This window comes from Lingula anatina, chromosome 1 (genome assembly GCF_051362555.1).
Source record: "Lingula anatina isolate TDL-2025a chromosome 1, LinAna3.0, whole genome shotgun sequence".
Classification (NCBI taxonomy): domain Eukaryota; kingdom Metazoa; phylum Brachiopoda; class Lingulata; order Lingulida; family Lingulidae; genus Lingula; species Lingula anatina.
This window is the reverse complement of record NC_141767.1, coordinates 4,185,594-4,203,917: the sequence shown is the minus strand read 5'-3', so window position 1 is coordinate 4,203,917 and position 18,324 is coordinate 4,185,594. Positions and strand designations below refer to the sequence as shown.

The following is an 18,324-nucleotide window of genomic DNA, read 5'->3' as shown; positions in this document are numbered from 1 at the left end:
GAATGAGATACTAGTGATTAATCTAACCAAAAACAATGTATTAGCTTCAAACTACTGTGATATAGACATGTATACCTTTATCCAATTACAAACCAGGTACTAATTATACTCATATCAAATTACACTACAACATATGTGCTACATCACCTGCATGGCTGTCATCTCGCTATCACATCTAATCTGCGGGGTCCTCAGAGGTATATTAGGGGCTGCCCCTCCATTTTGACTGCTGGATATGGACAACTGGACATAGTAGCCAAGGGTTCCATCATTCTGGACTGTATATGAGGAAAATATGTCAACTGTATAAGTGTTTGCAAATATGGTTCAAAATTGAATTTGTCATTTATTACACAGTACTAAGTACACATAAATGTGTTAAAATATCAAGCAACCAGAAAGAATTGTTTTATATAATTTCTCAATCCACTTACTACATATCAAGACCATAAAAATTACAGATTTTGATCTTAAACATAATTGTTATAAATAAAACTTGATATTAATGATATAAAGTGTTTTCAAGTGATAAAATACATCAAGATCAGTAATCACTTAATGAAAATGGAAACATAAAACATTCATTTTTCCCGTTTTGATGTCTCTATTACCTAAATCTATGACCCTGCATCCCTTCAGTTCCTCATAGGGCACCTGCAGGGTGACATTGTCCATGTCTGGAGATTCATGGCGTAGAAAATACAGCTGGTCACTGGTGATCAGAACTCTCAGACTCTCCCGACCACTCTTCACTGGGATCATGGCAATGTATCTAGAATTGATATAAGATATGTATCTGTATGCTTAAACATTGTACTACAGCTTAGTAATATAAGAAATACATATGATAGGATAATCCAAGGAATGCAGGATAATCCAATTCTAAGTATACTTACATATCAGAGAGCATCATGGGCCCTTTATGCCTATACATTTCAAATATATATATATGTCAGCATGATCACAGACTCCAAAAGAACAAATGCACCCCATTCTAATTACCTTTCAGAGTAATCCCCATCATTCAGCAAGTAGAGGAAGGTCTGTGCCAGGGCATCATGTTCTGAGTACTCTGGCAGGAGTCCCCCAGGGCCCAGGCAATGCCTGGTACTGCGGTGCCTGTTCTGTCTCCTTGCACTACTAGTGCGACTGGTGTCTCTCATGGCGGTGGCTGTATGGGAGGCAAAGTCCAGCATTCCCGTGACTGGCTTGGTGACAGTGCCCACCATACCGCGACCCAGCCCTGCCATCAAACCCTGAAATCAGAATGGGGGATGGTGATTTTTAAAAAACTTTTTATAAAATAAAAATATATATATGTTACAACAAGAAACTCTTTTTATATCTCTCCAGCACAGAAATGTCACAAAAGTTTTTTTCCTACTCACTATTTTCTACATTGTGTATGTGCATGTGTGGCAGAATGTATGCATATGCAGTCATAAATGCAGGCATACAGCATATTCTATTCCCTCACCTGTGCCTCTCCACTATAAATACATATATACACATAATATATTCTATTCCCTCACCTGTGCCTCTCCACTATAAATACATATATACACATAATATATTCTATTCCCTCACCTGTGCCTCTCCACTATAAATACATATATACACATAATATATTCTATTCCCTCACCTGTGCCTCTCCACTATAAATACATACACACAGTATATCCAGTTCTCTCACCTCTACTCCTCCACTGCTGTACCCCTGTACTGTGTTCTGTACAATACTGGTGAGACCTCCCACCAAGCCATGACCCAGCCCTTTGATTCCTGCTATAATATTGCCTCCACTGTCCCCTTCATTCTTGATCTGCTGCCTCACAGTCTGGTACTGCTCATCAAAGGTCAGCTTACTAAGACCATCTGACAGAGAACCAGTCACCTGGAAATAAATGATTCAGTGGTTTCATTCTTGTTCCATATTAACTTGAATCTGTCCTTTACATTAAACAGTCCACACAAGAGTACTGCTATAGGAAATAGCAAAGATGGTTCAGTTTATTTAGCTCTTTGAATATCCCCAGATAAAATGTCTAACTCATAAAGATGTACTGATACAGTGTAGTAGCGTGGAGCATGACTACAAAGCAGTCTTACAGAACAAAGGAAAAAGATGTGCACAAAATAAGAAATGCCACAAGAATACACATTGACAATTTTTAAATGACTACATATACAGTATATGTATGATACTTTGAGGCAATATCACTTCCATCTTATGAACCTCAAATACCTGTGTTTCTACACAAACTGATACCTAATGCACTGTGCTTACCTTGGCAGCAGAGTTGGTGAAGCCGTGGGCCACATTGGTAAACAGACCCCCTATATTGCCCTCTCTGACCACCCCAGAGATCCCTGCGGTCACATCATTCACCAGACCCAGGGGATTCCCCAGGAAGTCTACAGAACCCAGGATCTTAGCTGCCTGGCTTTTTAGTTCCTGGGAAGTATAAAATAATTCAACTGTCAGTACTAAATAATCCACAGTATAAAGCTTATATTCTTTATATTCTTTGATTGACATATTACTTGCATCTTAAATATTTGTCAACAATTTAACTATAAATAACGAAACAAAGAATTCTGTAGGGTGATAAATTACTTTTAACATCTTAAAATTTACATTTGTCTATACCAATGTCACCTACCTCAGTGTAATGAGTGATGATTGAATTTATAAGCAAAGCACTGGTTTCAAATGGATGGTACTGAACAAAAGGGTCTGAAAAACAAATTGAACAAATATATCATACCAAAGAAAGTAGGTATTCAAAATATGTTATAGAAAACTATCCTTTCCACAACCAAATCTTAATAAACTTTTTGTTCATTATCTTGCAAATGAGTAGCATTATTGGTAACAAATGCCCTTCACCTTCACCTTGACCTACCTAATTCAACCTTGGCATCCTCAAACTTGATGAGAGGTATTCCCATCTTGACCTTGATGGCCTCCAGGTCAGGGGGCAGCTTGGTGGACGTGTGCATGCCCAGGTTGATACGGCGCGTCTGGATCTTTAGCACTCCAAAGTAGTATCTCTTGGCCTGGATGGCTGTGGCTACTGCTTGGTTTCTATAGAAGAAATTAGAACAGTGATAATTATTTAATTTGATAGTAAAAAGTATTGGTGCTATAACTTTGCTAAACTAAGAGCAGATCAAGTCATTATAGATTGCCTCAACAACCTCACCATGAAGTACATCCCATACAAAAGTCAACATATTTTTGTTGAGCAACAACACATTGCTTAGATTGACATTCACTCCCATACACTGCTAAGATATCACCTACCTACAAAATAAACATGTTTCAATGAAAGCCCAAGAATAATGGAAATACCAAAGACAAAATAGGATGAACTTACCTTTGTGCTGAGAAGTCACTTTCATCAACTTGCTCCAAGTCACTGTCATCCAATCCAATGTCAGCAAATTGCAGTAGTTTCCACAACAAACGTTCCTCAATGATCAAAGTCATTCTCTTCATATAGACAGCAAGGTGCTGGCAGAACAAATATGAATTAATACTTTAAGGGATGAAACATGATTATAAACGTGATTATAATTTACCATTATTTTTTTTTTACTGTGAGCAGTAAAATATGAAATAAACACCTTGTATATTTCAGCATTCCATTCCTTATTGGCCACTTTATGTGCAGAGATTTGCAGTGCAGGAGAGTCGTCTCTGATGCCCTCTTTTAACCTGGTAACAAACAGCACCACTGGGGTCAGGGCGCCAAACAACTGACTGTCAACCTAAAACACAGAATGATGGCTCAATGGTTAGATAATACATAGGGAGTTTGGTTTACAATATGACACAGTGAGAAAGTATCAAATAAAATTGCTGTACTTCACATATTATAGTGATAATTTCTTGACAAAGTTTAATTTGATACATCTGACAATATAAACATGTTCCACTGTCATTTTCTACTGATCGGAACTTTCAAAGTTTTGATGCTGTAAATCCTTATCCAACTAGGTCATATTAACCTGCACATTCTTGACAGACATCTCCAGAAGTTGTGATCCCCTTTTGGAAGAAAACCCAACGTCAATGTCCATGAATGAGATGTATACAAGTTCTTCAGGGATGTGGTTGACCAGGGAAATCCCCACGCCATGGAGATTTAAGGATACCTAGAAGATGAAATGAAAACATGCTATAAACATAATGCTATATACACTACATGTTTGAAACAGGATTTGCAAAATATAACTTTTCAAAATAAAACACATTATCACATCAATTCCAAAACCTTATCAAAAATCTTGTTTTCCTAGTGGTGTCTCTATTATTAAACATCACTTTCAAATATTTTAAAAGGACTATTTTCCAAATGGTGTTTCCTAGAGGTGTTTCCAATATCAAATGTATTTTATTCCCATTAGTAGTATAGACTTGTGGCAAAATTTCTGTTTTCGTAACACACCTTCAACTCCCCAATCTTGTCATGGTCTGTTATAGAACTACTTCTTCTCTGTTGTTCTGTCCCTTTCTCTGTCACCATGGTGTAGTCATCAGAGTCTGATATTGCTACATCCTACAAATAGTTATAATATCAATAAGCAATTATTATCAGAAAACATTATCAACCAAAGGTAACTCGTTCACAATGAATGTCTTGTCCCTGTACAATGTAGTATAAATACTTGTATATAAGTTTGTTGATTAAATCAGCTTACAAGGTTCTTTCCCTCATATTTTCCACATTTATCTGTGATAAGAAGATAAATAGGCTCCTAACATTTACAGGCTTCCATTCCTAGCTTACCATGTATTACTAGCTAGAAAACATACACACATATTCCCCCTTACCCTCTGCATGAGATCAGTAATCTCCAGAACTCTAGTGGGACCATCTGGTATCACCCTGACAGCCAGTACACCAGAACCACTCCTCATCTTCTGTCTGCCCAGGGCCATGTACACAGGTACAGGGGTGCTGGACTCTGAACTGCCAGTAATGGTCAGTGGTAGACCAGGTCCCACCACCACCGCTGCCCCATCCTTCAGTCCAGTGACCCCGTCTCTGGACTGGACACTGAGGCTGCCAAAGGCACTGACCAGGCGACCATCCTGAATCACAGAGTACATATGGTTACATTCACAGTCAATATAAATTGTTACCGAGATGGACTCTGGGATTTATAAAGCCTGCAATCCACGCTCGACTTACTTGGGCTTTCACAGATAGGAGAAAAATGTAACTAGTCATAAAAATAATGTCATACAAACAGCACTCAAAGAAATATGCTATATCATATAAACTCAGATTACAAATTCAAGAAAGCACAAAGAAAACTCAATTTCTGGTCACAAGAAACAGCAATACTTGACTTTTACTGTAATACTATTCTACTTCAAGTTCACAGTTGTCACAGGCTGTCTGTCTTACTGAGTCAATTCAATATCAGACCACTTATTTCACAGATTGAGGTAAACCAAAGTCATGAAGTATAGACAAACTTTCAATTTCAGTTCTCTTTTATGAAACTGGAGCCAGAAGCTGGATTCTTTACAATATCTAATATCTAACCCCCCTGCCCCCTTACCTCAGTGAACTGCCATGTCTGTGTGGCCCTCCTCCTGGGGTCCATCTTCCTCAGCATCAGGGGTACATACTGGGTGGGCAGCGGGGCTATGGCCGAGATGTCCAGTACAAACACATTGTCCTTGGCTGGACTCTTCCTGGGGTCCCTGGGGACGGCAGAACCCTCATGTTGTATCAGACCACTGGTGGTCATCCTCCATAACTGAGACCTCTTACCTGTCTCCTGGAGATTAATACATTGAACTGACTTAGTTCTATGTTGTTTATTACTTTATCAAACTTAATGTCTTAAATTGGTTTTAAGTAGATTGATAATAGACAACACATTCATCTTGGTTTGAACAAAGTTTTACCTTTGACATTCACTCTTATGAAAAATTTTTCAATTGTTGATCAAAAGGCTGGTCAAAAATGTTTCATCAGAAGTATACCAAAAATGCACCAATTATGGTGTTTAATAAATGGCTGAACAGTGAAAATAAATTAGGAAGCATCAATACGTTCAAACCACATACACCAGTAATTACTTACTTTCCTCTTGAAGACCACAGCGGTGGAGTCTGTGGGGACATCCAACACCAACATCTGGGACTCCAAGTCTGAGGAGAGGGGCTGCAGGGAACCTGGCTGGGGCTCTCTGAACACAGATATAGGTACATATGTTATATATGACCGAGAGGAAAAATAGTATTACATATTTTATAAATGGTTAAGAAGAAAAAATATAATTTGCATCAAAAATCAGTGTCAAGTGACTTTTTCAGAAATTAGATTTGTTATCAACTCAACTTTTTAATCCATGCAAAATCATATGCAAATTCTTTCTCTCAATATACAATAATAAATTTATGAGTATTTCATACATTGTCCAATCCAACCTGTCTGTTTGTCAATCCAGTCTTTTTGTTAATTCCCAGGCTTTAACATCTCCTCAAATCATCTCACCTGATAAAAGTGCCTGTGACAGCTATATAAAAGAAGTTCTCATAATGGAGCTGCTGGCCGTCTCCTATCCTGTCCAGATCATAGTAGGCCTTGGTCCCGCCCTGGACACAGCAAGCTAATATGGATTGCAGGCTGGGCTCATCTAATGCATATGGCCCTGAAAACACAGTATAGTGAATTAAAGAAAGAGGACATATAATCAAGACTTTCATTAAAAGTTGATATCAGTTGCTTCAGTAACAATGTTTGCTTGATCTGCCATGGTTTTGGAAAGATAGGACGTTAGAGCAGCTACCTGTGTTTCTAATTTAGTAAGCAAGGGGAGCACATTTTTTTTCAAAAATAAAATCCATACTTTCCAAAAAATGCACTTCTCAAGAAACAGTAACATTAGGCCTAAAATCAAATGTAATATATCTAGTAAAACTTACATGAAGTTTTTGGTTTTATCAATGTTCTGAGTCGATCATCCACCACATCTCTTTGGTACACAACAAGGGGCACCTGCATAAATACAAAAATGTTTTAAATACTTAGACATACATAGATAAAACTAGACAAAATTGCTCTGTCAGTATCTGAAAAGTTTTTCAATGAAAAACATGAATTTCACTAGTAAAAGCCTTATAACTATAAACATAATTTTTAATTGTAAATATAAGGAAAAATATCCAATCCACAAATCACATTGGTAATGAATTAGTTGTAAAGTTTATTATAAACCCCAGTTTCCTTCTGACATATGATAGCCTCAATCAAAAGGTATATCAAGTGAACCCCCCCTCATTACCTCTGAGAAGTTGTCAATTCTGTAAGGTGGAGGCATTTGATCAGCATCAGAGAATATCACAAAGTAAGTGGCTCCCTGTAATACTACATCCACTCTTAGAAATAGTGGCATCTTCTGAGGACCCCTTGAAATAAAATGACAAAATAAAAGGATTATGTTTGAGTCCAGTATTATTATTATGTCAAGCAAAAAGTTTACAACAGTGTGAAAGACTGGCCTTGTTGATTTGATAAAATTATAGAAGAGCTTTTCAAAAATTTACAACAACCAATGAACACATGTCAATCAACTTGAGCTAATGGTGATAAATTCTAATGTTTTTTTTCACGAACATACAGACAGGCTTGTCAGACTGCCATAGAGGTTTAACATTTACACTTGATGACCAGACTGTTAATCACATTTAGTATTACCTACCTCATGTTGACATGAAAAGAGTTTACTTTATCCAGAAAGAATCCCCCTGACCAGTAGCAGTCCATGTCATCCATCCTGCGCACACACAGCAGTGTATCCAGGTCTTGGCGCGGCCAGTGGAAAGTCAGACTGGAGTTGGGGTAGGCACTAAACACACCTGATGGATTCTCAGGGCCCTGAGGAAAAGTATGAAGTATTCTTGTATGTGTGAAATGCAATGTTTATATTGTGATATTGCATGTTATGATCTCTACGTAGTTTTTCTATAAAATTGTGTAGTATTACAAAAGGAAGGGTGAGACAGAAGCACAGGCGACTTGGGTGATCTCCTCAATAGTGACAGTGATCAAAGGAGTTAATGTTTTTAAGTCAATCTGCCCATTATTTCTCACCTTGCCAGTCACTTGGTGTCTCTGTGCAAATGCCAGTCTGTACGAAGATTTATTATCCAGGGTGAATCTTGGGGTGAAGGTCACAATATAGGTGTCTCTATGGCGACCTTGGCCTTGCCGAATCTCTATGCCAATGTTATACACTCTATAAAAACAATTGATAACTTGGATCAAAAATTTGAAATAGTCATTAAAAATCACCTGTCATAGCTTGAAATTGTGATACTATTTAACAGAAAAAGACTTACACAGCCAGAAGTTACTCACTTGTCCACCTTCCTGTTATCTCTTGGTGTGACGTGCAGCTGGCGCATGCCAACTCCTCTTGACAAACTGAATCTGTGGCACCTAAAATACAAGTTTATAGCATGTCGTAACTCATAAAATTTCCAAATTTTAACATTTCATATGTGAAATTAACAAAGGAAATACAATGTCTATCTGAAGAATGATTTAAGGCATTAATCAAAGTTTTGTCACATAATAGGAAAATAACATTATTCTGTACTTACCACTGTGACAAGGAGTTTTCATGTACATGTTTCCCCAGTCTCATAATACACCTGTAATAATCATAAACATACCTCAGGAACTCATCACCTAATGACAGGCTACTGTATGGGATATATATAAGTACTAACATGTATTCTTTACACATATTTGGCATTTTAAAATCCAGATAAAAAGTCTAAAACAATAGAGACCTGTGTACATTGAAGTAAAACATTTCTTTCACACAAATGACTTATTTCAGCATCATGACACCAAAGCTTTCAGTTTTTCAGTGCTCACACACCCCCTTATTTGGTTTTGGTACAAGTCTAACAAAAACTAACAATATGGCTGTTACTATACAAGAGCATACCTAATCTTTGAAAAGCACTGTTCAAAATGTGTACACATTTTTAATTCTAACACACGAAAATCACTCACAGGAATGGAGCATCTTTGTCTGCAAAACTGAAGAGCAGAGGTGCATGACTCCTGGCCAGTTCATGTTCTTCAAACTGTCCCGCTGCCTCGGTCTTAGCACTGTCTTGTCTGAACAGCAATGGGAGGCCTGACTTGTTCACCAGCCAGTAGGGGGCCAAGATGTGCAGCTGAAGTAGAATATAAAATAATATCAATAATTGATTTCAATGTGACTTAAGGTTACACAGTACCCTGCATGATATGCAGAGTTTGTAAATTCTTACGAAATCGGTTCAGGATTTGAATTTTACAAAATTCTCTTAATGAAAATTGTTTACCTAACTAGGTGAGATAAACTGAATTGATTGATAAAATTCATTCAGCAATTGTGTATTCATCACTGATCAATACCTTCAGTGCTCCTCCTTTCCTTGCGTGTATTCTCACCATGAGCTCCAGCAGTCTGTTGTACGTGTCATACAGTCTAATCTTCACCAGGTAATCTGTCACACCTGGAGGGATGACCAGCTCTCTACAGGTGGGGAAGTTCTCCAGCAGAATACCTAATTCTATGGCTTGGCTGATGTCAGCCTGGGAAGATACAGGGTAAAAATGATACAACATCCACCATACAACATCTCAATGACAGCTTCAATTTGAATATGTTAAAACCAATCAAAATTCATTTTTTCCAATTTCCAATTTTTAGTACTTCTATTGCAATTGTTAAGAATACAATACTGTCCTTAATATGGTTTGTCATATCTTAATAGCAGACATCTGTCCTACATTCACTTTGATTGTCCATAAATAGGAGCTTAGAAATGGCTCTAAATATATTCAAAACAATATTTAAATCAACGCATCTTACAGCAAATAAAGGTTTCTCTTTCCCAGGTTTGATGGCTCCCTTGATCTGAGTGCCTTTAATGTAGTACTGTAGCTCTATGGGGAGTAGGTTAACAATGACAGTAGGTGGCACTAGTGTCAGGGTGTGTCCAGGATGCATGAACACCTCAGCCATGGTGTCTGTCTTTTTAGTGGCGTAGTCCATGGGGAAGTTTTCCTTCTTAACTTCAACACAGAATCTGGAAGAATTTTGTACAGCATTATAGGCCTTTGTCTTTCTGTAATCGAGTTCCGACCTGTCTTTTTGAATATAATCTTTCTTATTAAATATTTCAGTCTAACATTTTTCTAAAATCTCACATGACTTCCATGGTACCACACAAGTTGGGTATCAAATAACTTCTCTTTACAAAAGTCACAGAATCATAGTGACATTCATACCTGTATATGCCCTCTCCATTGACAGTATGACAGCTCCTCAAGCTGTCCCTGACCTCGCCTGGTTTCTGGACATGTGTCCAGTAGATGGGTTTCTGACAGTAGGCCATACTCCAGCCGCGGGGACGTGCGTGGAGACGGCAGTGGACCAGGGGTACAGGGATGTACAGGGGGCAGCCTGGGTCCAGGGAGAAGATGTGGGGCTTCTCTGCAAGTATGAAAATATAACGTGTTTGGTAATTACAGGGTTATTATAGTAACACAGCAGTAAAAAAAATTTAACATTTCTGATGAAGGGTAAAATTCTGTCAACTGGTACCTTGAGCAATATTCTAAATTATATATAACACTAACAGTCTATAGTCTTTAATATGCAACCCTGCATGAAGATGATGACTATGTACACACCAGTGTTGTTCAGCATATTGTGGACCTGTATTTCCACCACATCTTCCAGCCTGTTCACCATCTTCAGAGCAGATCTCACTGTGATCACCTTCTTTGCACTGCCCACTATCTTGATGTCAAACACCAGCCTGGCTGTGGGCAGGTCTTTAAACTGGAGGTACAAATATTACTAATGTAACAGCCATGATCACAAAATAAGAAGAGAATAGAGAGAGATAATAAGCCAATCCACACCAAAAATTGGATTACTTTTTAAAAATTTCTAGATAAGATAGAAGAATTGAAGTAGCCTGTGGCCAGCAGTTTGATAATAGTTTTTTTTTTAATTCTTCATTTTTTTTAAACCATTAGTTGACCCAAATTTAGTAATGTCATGGTATCAAGAATAAATTTTGATTCAGAGGAGACTTTTCTGACCAAAAGTGCCAGTCTTTGTAACCCTCCGAACCAAGACCTGCAAATATACATAAATTCACCATGTGTCCTGAGTCACCTAACCACCCTATATGAACAATTATGTGCAGTTGTCTCTATAACAACTGACTTACCAAACTGGAGGATGTATTCACTTCGGCATCAGCATTCCTGAAGTACGTCCCCACTTTATCCACTGATACTGGACTAGCTGTCTTCCATCCATCCACCTTCACTACAATCTGGTGGACTTTCAGCTCGTGAGTTTTCTAGAACAAAACAAAAGTTAGTCAGCATCAACTGAATAAGATTTCCTCCAAAGGGATCACACCTAGGTCAACATGGGGTCAGAAGAAGGAGAGAGACAAAGAGCAAAGTTGAAAATTGGCAAGGTTAAAAAGGATAATACAGGTACAAATGACAGAAAAGAAATGCAATTATGCATACAATCTTTTGACATTAACAGGATTTTGAAAATTATAGTGTTTGCTCCAATTGAAAATTAAGTTTAATTTTGTTATTTATGTTGATTCTGCATGCTATTTCAAAAGTATGCAATCATACAGTAGTAATAAATGCTACTGCAACTAACATGTGTTCACTATTTTAACACAGACAATGCCTACAAAGCAAAGAAAAAATATTTCTCTACCTGATGTCTCATCTTTCCCTTTTCCTCAAACAGAAATGACACTTCATCTCCAGGCATAACTGTTCTCCAGTTGTAGATGGCGCCACCCAGATATGTGGTTCTGCCCCAGCTGGAAACAATAACATTTGAAGGTAAGAAAATTACTGGAAGAAGTATAAGAAAAACAAAAACAATTCAGACTACAATACTTTGCACAGGTGCAGTTTTTTGCACCGAGTCCCATTTCTGACTTCATGTTTCTTTAAAATTTCAGCGAATATCTTTAGATTTTCCTGAATTATACAGGTGTGTCCTCACCTATCAGTCATATCAGTTGTCGTGCCAAACTGCAGCTTGCATCCAGTCAGATTCTTCAGTCCATAGGGTACAAAAGGGACTCTTCTCTTTCCAGCAGAGGGCATGTCTTGAGGACTAAAGACAACCAAACAGAAGGTAAGCAAAGGGTTCCATGAAGCACTACTTTCAATGCAGGATGAAAATCATTACTTTGTGAAAATTGTCATTTTCTAACAAATAAACAACTCAATATGACTAATGTTCAGTGAAGTACATTCTTCCTATGATAAAAGTTATGCACTTAATGGCCACCAACCTTTCAGTTTTATAGTAATCCTCAGTCCACTTCACCTTGGTTTTCTTATACAGGTCTAACAGTGGACTGGTCAGGTTGATATTCAAAGGGTTAAATGCTGGTGAAAGACAAAAATACCTTTGAAGCATTTGTTCATAAAGTTAGACTTGCCACCCGTGTTGCATTTGTGATGAAGGTGGTTGATTGCACATCAAAATACCTCCCATGGGTAAAACAAAGATTTTTTAAGTGTAAAAAAAGAGCTTTTGTTCTCTTTGTATGCTATTGTTATTGTACTCAAAACCACCAAATATAAAATTCAATTAAATCAGTATTTCAAGAAAACACACTGGTCATTAAATTATTCAGCTACTTACCCGACACTGATACAGTCAAACTGTTGTCTTCAGGGGTCTCATGGTACATATGTTGCTGCCATTCCACAGTGCAACTGAAATTTTAAAAAAATATTTGAATTAAATACAGAAATGCTATAAAAACATGAAGAAGAAATATTAAGGTTTTATTTCAACCATTCAAGGTTATACAGTATAGTAGCCATGTCTTCAAAGACACCATTGGTAATTTGGAGTTTACAAACAACTCACTTCCAACTCTCAATAAATGGCTCCCAGCCTGAAAGTTTTCTGTTGTAGTAATCAGCTGCTAAGGCAAAGTTGGCCTTTCCTGTCAACTTGTTTCTCAAGGTCTGAAGAACTGATAAACCTGCAATCAAAAATAAATTATGAGTTATACTGAAAAACCTGGTGAAAAAAGGTCAAATTTTACACTTTGGCTTTATATAATTCTTCAATCAATAGATCAATCAAAACCAATGTAATCATTCTTTAAATAACATTGTTTCTTTGAAACAAATTTATAATTAAAACAACTCCAGTCAGATACAGTATCACTGATTCTCAAATAAACAGCATCCAAGTGTAACACTAACAGTGACCTCACCTGAGATGGTGAACTCTGTAAGAGGCACATCAGCATCCAGACAATCATCAATCAGACACAGACAGATACTGTTTGCCTTCAGCTACAGGGGTACAAAAAATACACATTAATATATGAGGGATTTCTGTACTAAACAGACCAAACAGATACTGCCTGCTTTCAGCAACATAGGTACAAAAATTGACATTAATTTATGAAGGATTTCTGTACAAAACAAACAAAACAAACCAAACATTGCTGCAGCAAGAATCTTCTGGATATCTTTAAGATAGCTAAAACCATAAAAATGTATGTCAAGAGTTTAAAATATTGTATATTAGTAATATATAAAATATGATATGTACAGAAATAACTGTTTGAGTTTATTTCATTCCAGATAATTTGTACTTCATTTTATACTTAAGATTTTAATCTTTAATCTTAAATTTTTAAATCTAAAAATCATCATGATTACTGATTATATTATAACTGAGATAATAAAACTCACCTCTACTCCAGAAATGTTCATGCCTCCTAGCTGGCCATCATCTTTCTTCTCTCCACTTTTTGCCTTCCTCACCGGTTCAGCATTGGTTGTAAGCCAGAGGGCAGCATCATCCAGCTTCCCTCCGCACTCCTGTAATGCCAGCTCACAGTCAATGTACTTGAAACCTAGATTGTGCAGGGACTGGAAAGCTTCCACTGGAAAAGAAACTGATGAGTTTTATTTCTTTTTCAAACCAATGTCATTCTATACAGAATTTTCTCACCGGAATATTTAGTCCAGATAATATTTGTCACTTATTCTACATGGCAGAGTTAGATAGGATAGAAAGTATCAAACTATGCTGTTCAACTTCCAACAAGAGAGTCCTGTAACTGGAGCAATTTGATAATACTAAGATTTTTAAAGATTATTTTTTATAAACAGAGATTCAAAAACTGTTTAATAAGCACTTTTGACCTCAGACTTACCTGAATATTTAGACTCAGCTGGTATTGTGTCTGCTGTGATAGCCAGGTCACTCTTGCTTTTCTTGGCTTGGTACGCCTGCTCTGGCACAGAGTTAATGATGGCAAGAAACAACTTCAGGTCATTGTATGACAACCTGATGTTTAATGTACTGAAGCCGACCTGTATAGGATACAAGATTGCATGATTATATACATATGCATTTTAAAATCATCGAGTTCTGAAAGCATTGCAGAAATAAGATAGCAGAACCTAGATACATAATTTAACTCAAAGAAAATAATTTTTACTATTTCTTTAAATCAATCAAAGCAGATTTATGAATCAGATTCACCCACGGTCACATCACATGATCCAATCTTCATTTCTTTCCTAAAAGGTTCATTACAATTCACTCCCAGGTACATACCTCTAACACAGGAGGTCTGTCATCTACAGCAGCATCAGCCAGGCCATGTGCCCCACTGTCCCCCCTCCTCCCTGTCCCACTCAGCTCAATGGACACTGTCATAGGGTCTATGATAGAGAGGGCAGTCTCATTCTCTGCATTCAGTGTACAGGAGAACACCTCTAGGCTCTGTAGGCTACAGGACAGGGGCCTCTCTGTGGCTGATCTGTAGGATAATACTGCTGTGCTCTTCAGAAAAGAAACAAGGCAGCAAAGCTGTCAAATGTACAGACAAAAAACAGAAAATAAAGATGCAAAAAAAGGTCAATTTGTCAATTTTGATGCAATAATAAATAATGCTTATAATAGCACTGTCAGTCAACACTGAATTTTAATCATGCACAACAGGTAACATGGTCAATAACAGGAGCGGACCCTGAGATATTTTCTGACAGTATTCCAAAGTATCTATGTTGATCCATCCTCCATTTTGATGGTCTTCCAACAGAAAAAAATAGATACCAGTCAATATAAACTTAATAACCTGTCTTCAAGAAGACCCAGAAGATGGTCTCAATCCACCCCTTCGATAAGATTACAGTTTCAGGACCATGAGAGACTATAGTCACATGATGAAAGTCTCAATATTTGAAAAATGATGACAGTGCATAAAATAATTTTAAATGTTTAAAGACATAAAAAAAAATACAATTGCTTATGTGGAAATACAGAAAATGTGCAGAGCCTTGAGCGGGTGAGAGTTAAAAGTCACAAATGCAAGTGTTTGAGAAAAAATTGTAAAGGAAAACATAACAAAACTAGAAAACCACCAAGAGTGCAGACCTCTGCCAAGGCAGCAATTGATTATTGTTGATTATTGATTGATTATTGAGCCAGACCACCACTAAAAACTAATCATTGTCCTCTTTGGCCCAATTCTGACAGTTCCTAAAAATTTCAGCAAAATCGGTCCATAACTTTTTGAGTTATGTTGATGACAGACAAACAGGGGTGAAAATATAACCTCCTAGGCAGATTATATGTAAATATAATTTCAATGAAGCTGCTATTCAAACTTTTAATCTTTGATTTTATATATATATATATATATATATATATATATATATATATATATATATATATATATATATATATATATATAATAACCTGCATAATTATCACTGCTTATTTATTATTAATCTAGCAGAGAGCTTAACTTTTGGGAGTTTACAAGGAAATATCAACAAGTGTGCTTTACGTAATCTCCTTTAATGGCTTCTCAATTAGGCAAATGACTTTATAACTCAGAAATTAGGCTAAGTGATACCCAAGGGATATTAACATACTGACCCTCTCAAAGGTCTTTCAGGCCCATAAGTCACATCTTAAGAAAAGCACAAAACAATAATGCACCAAATAGGAGACTACCAATTCTGATGCAATAATACATTATGTTTTACTGCACAGCCAACATCAAATTTTAATTATGCACAACAGGTAACAACGACAAAAGTAAAAGCATAAGGTTTCAGGCCCATCAGAGTTCAATTTTATACTTAGAAAGTGCCAGAATGAGAAAAATGAAAATTTCACACAAAATTGCATAAATTCAATAATAAATGATAACCCAATTGACCTGCCTTTCTAATTTGAACTGCATGCCAATCCTAAAAATCATACTTGTAAGTTAAAAATAACAATAAGTAACACAGTTTTCTTTTCATAATGTTTGCAAAAATATTGTTGTCAATTTTGATGTAACATTACATAATAAATTATAGAATAATTATCACCAATCTTTGATTATTGACAATAAATAGCATGGACATGTAGAAAATTTGATTACCATTCGGCTTCATGTCCATGGGAGCTCCGAGTCCCACAATGAATATGCCAAAAAGATAATGAATATTTCACTCAAATGTATAACTTCCAGAAAAAGAAGCCAATTAGACTGCTTTTCCAACTCATTCTGCATTTTAGTCCTGTGTTTCTTTTTTAAAGGTTTGACAGTCATAACACGGTTTTTCATGACAGAAAAAATTACCAAACAGACTGCATTGCCTACTGAAGCTGTATTTTAGCCCCATGTTTCTTTCCTGTAAGTTTGAAAACAGTAAGTGACATGGTTTTTCTTAAATGGTCATCATGGGAGCAGTGCCCAAAATAGGGGTTTCTTCAAATTTTGATGCAATATTACATAATGTTTAACAGCATAATGACCATCAATTTTTAATCATAAAATATTAGTATCATGGATATTCAGAAAATGTGATTAGCAAAGGTCTGCAGGCTCATGAAACTTCAAAGTCACATCTTAAAAATGCCAAAATGTGAACAAGACAGCACTGTTCTGAAATGGGTTTATTTCCATTTTTAACATTTTTTTAACATAAAACAAAATAAACAGTTTGTTGCCATTTTTATATGACCAACTAAGAAAATTGATGAGATGGGAAAAATATCAATAGAACAGTGTTTAATGTCCAATTTCCTCCATTCTGAGATTCTGAACATAGTGGATGATTGAATCTGACAAACTGCAATGATGAGTTTATTACCATTTTTGACACTTTATTACACAATACATGATAACAAGTTTACCATCATTTTTACACAATCAATAAACAATGTTGTAAAGATGCAGGAAATATCAAACAAACACTTTTACGTATCTTATTAGTTAAATAATGAGACTGTTCACATGCCTAATAATTGAATCTGAGGAAATGTGAAAAAACAGCATAACTTCTAAAATAAAGGCCCGATCATGCTGATTTTTGAACTTGACCTGCGTATTATGAATATCCATCAGTTCTGTTAGTTTTAAGCCAAAAGGTAAAATGTTATTTCACTTATCGTGTTATCGGTGTTGCATATATGCTGAGAAAAGTGAAAAAACAGTGTAACTTCCCTAAAAATGACCCGATCATGCTGATTTTCGAACTTGACCTGCGGATTATGAATATTCATCAGTTTTGTAAGTTTCAAGCCAAAAAGTAAAATGGTTTTCCACTTATCGTGTTATCGGTGCTGCATATATGCTGAAAAAAGTGAAAAAACAGCATAACTTCCCTAAAAATGGCCCGATCATGCTGATTTTCGAACTTGACCTGCGTATTAGGAATATTCACCAGTTCTGTAAGTTTCAAGCCAAAAGCAAAAACGGTGTTCCACTTATCATGTTATCGGTAAAAGTGCACGACGGCGATGACGGCGACGACAGACGCAGATGATGGCTATATGTACAGACACATCTGTGTCTGTACATAAAAATAATATGCTTATAAGGCTGCAGAGTTCAGGTACAAGGTACAATTTTAAAATTAATGTTGCAACAGCCTTGCTACATGTTATTGGCATTGGTACCTTATTGGTAGGCAAAATGACATGTAGTTCCATTCAACTATTGTCAAGAAGGTTATTTTTTGACACTGGAAGGTCAGTAAAGAAACACATTTCTCTGAAGGTCCTTGTCTAGAGTTATAAAAAATATTCAAAAGTTGACTACTGCGTACCTTCAAAATGACTGCCTTAGTGTCCCATGTGGTCATATTCTCCACCACCACAAACTCTGTCTCTGTGATATTCAGTTTCAAATCCATCGGTTTCTGTTCCTGTAAAAAAAGCAGACCAAAACATTTCAAAATAACAACT

General features: G+C 36.5%; 1 protein-coding gene across 4 annotated transcripts in view; it reads right to left on the bottom strand.

The window, feature by feature from the left end:
• The window catches only part of LOC106170225 (intermembrane lipid transfer protein VPS13D), a 44,279-nt gene that overhangs the window by 1,254 nt on the left and 24,701 nt on the right, over positions 1–18,324 (bottom strand). For all 4 annotated transcript variants that reach the window (XM_024076460.2, XM_086998788.1, XM_024076461.2 and 1 more), the window contains 37 exons: positions 18,186–18,284; positions 14,689–14,916; positions 14,282–14,441; positions 13,815–14,008; positions 13,328–13,409; positions 12,973–13,090; positions 12,742–12,815; positions 12,386–12,482; positions 12,091–12,204; positions 11,794–11,902; positions 11,276–11,410; positions 10,728–10,878; positions 10,323–10,527; positions 9,904–10,120; positions 9,444–9,623; positions 9,054–9,220; positions 8,633–8,683; positions 8,388–8,468; positions 8,121–8,265; positions 7,729–7,904; positions 7,312–7,435; positions 6,953–7,025; positions 6,522–6,678; positions 6,108–6,213; positions 5,578–5,799; positions 4,841–5,101; positions 4,455–4,565; positions 4,015–4,161; positions 3,631–3,774; positions 3,381–3,517; positions 2,907–3,088; positions 2,664–2,737; positions 2,288–2,455; positions 1,694–1,894; positions 1,003–1,256; positions 612–772; positions 148–278 (listed from right to left, as the gene is read on the bottom strand). In XM_024076460.2, coding sequence (XP_023932228.2) covers positions 148–278; positions 612–772; positions 1,003–1,256; positions 1,694–1,894; positions 2,288–2,455; positions 2,664–2,737; positions 2,907–3,088; positions 3,381–3,517; positions 3,631–3,774; positions 4,015–4,161; positions 4,455–4,565; positions 4,841–5,101; positions 5,578–5,799; positions 6,108–6,213; positions 6,522–6,678; positions 6,953–7,025; positions 7,312–7,435; positions 7,729–7,904; positions 8,121–8,265; positions 8,388–8,468; positions 8,633–8,683; positions 9,054–9,220; positions 9,444–9,623; positions 9,904–10,120; positions 10,323–10,527; positions 10,728–10,878; positions 11,276–11,410; positions 11,794–11,902; positions 12,091–12,204; positions 12,386–12,482; positions 12,742–12,815; positions 12,973–13,090; positions 13,328–13,409; positions 13,815–14,008; positions 14,282–14,441; positions 14,689–14,916; positions 18,186–18,284 — 5,436 coding nt within the window. The remainder of the gene's footprint in view (positions 1–147; positions 279–611; positions 773–1,002; positions 1,257–1,693; positions 1,895–2,287; positions 2,456–2,663; positions 2,738–2,906; positions 3,089–3,380; positions 3,518–3,630; positions 3,775–4,014; positions 4,162–4,454; positions 4,566–4,840; positions 5,102–5,577; positions 5,800–6,107; positions 6,214–6,521; positions 6,679–6,952; positions 7,026–7,311; positions 7,436–7,728; positions 7,905–8,120; positions 8,266–8,387; positions 8,469–8,632; positions 8,684–9,053; positions 9,221–9,443; positions 9,624–9,903; positions 10,121–10,322; positions 10,528–10,727; positions 10,879–11,275; positions 11,411–11,793; positions 11,903–12,090; positions 12,205–12,385; positions 12,483–12,741; positions 12,816–12,972; positions 13,091–13,327; positions 13,410–13,814; positions 14,009–14,281; positions 14,442–14,688; positions 14,917–18,185; positions 18,285–18,324) is intronic.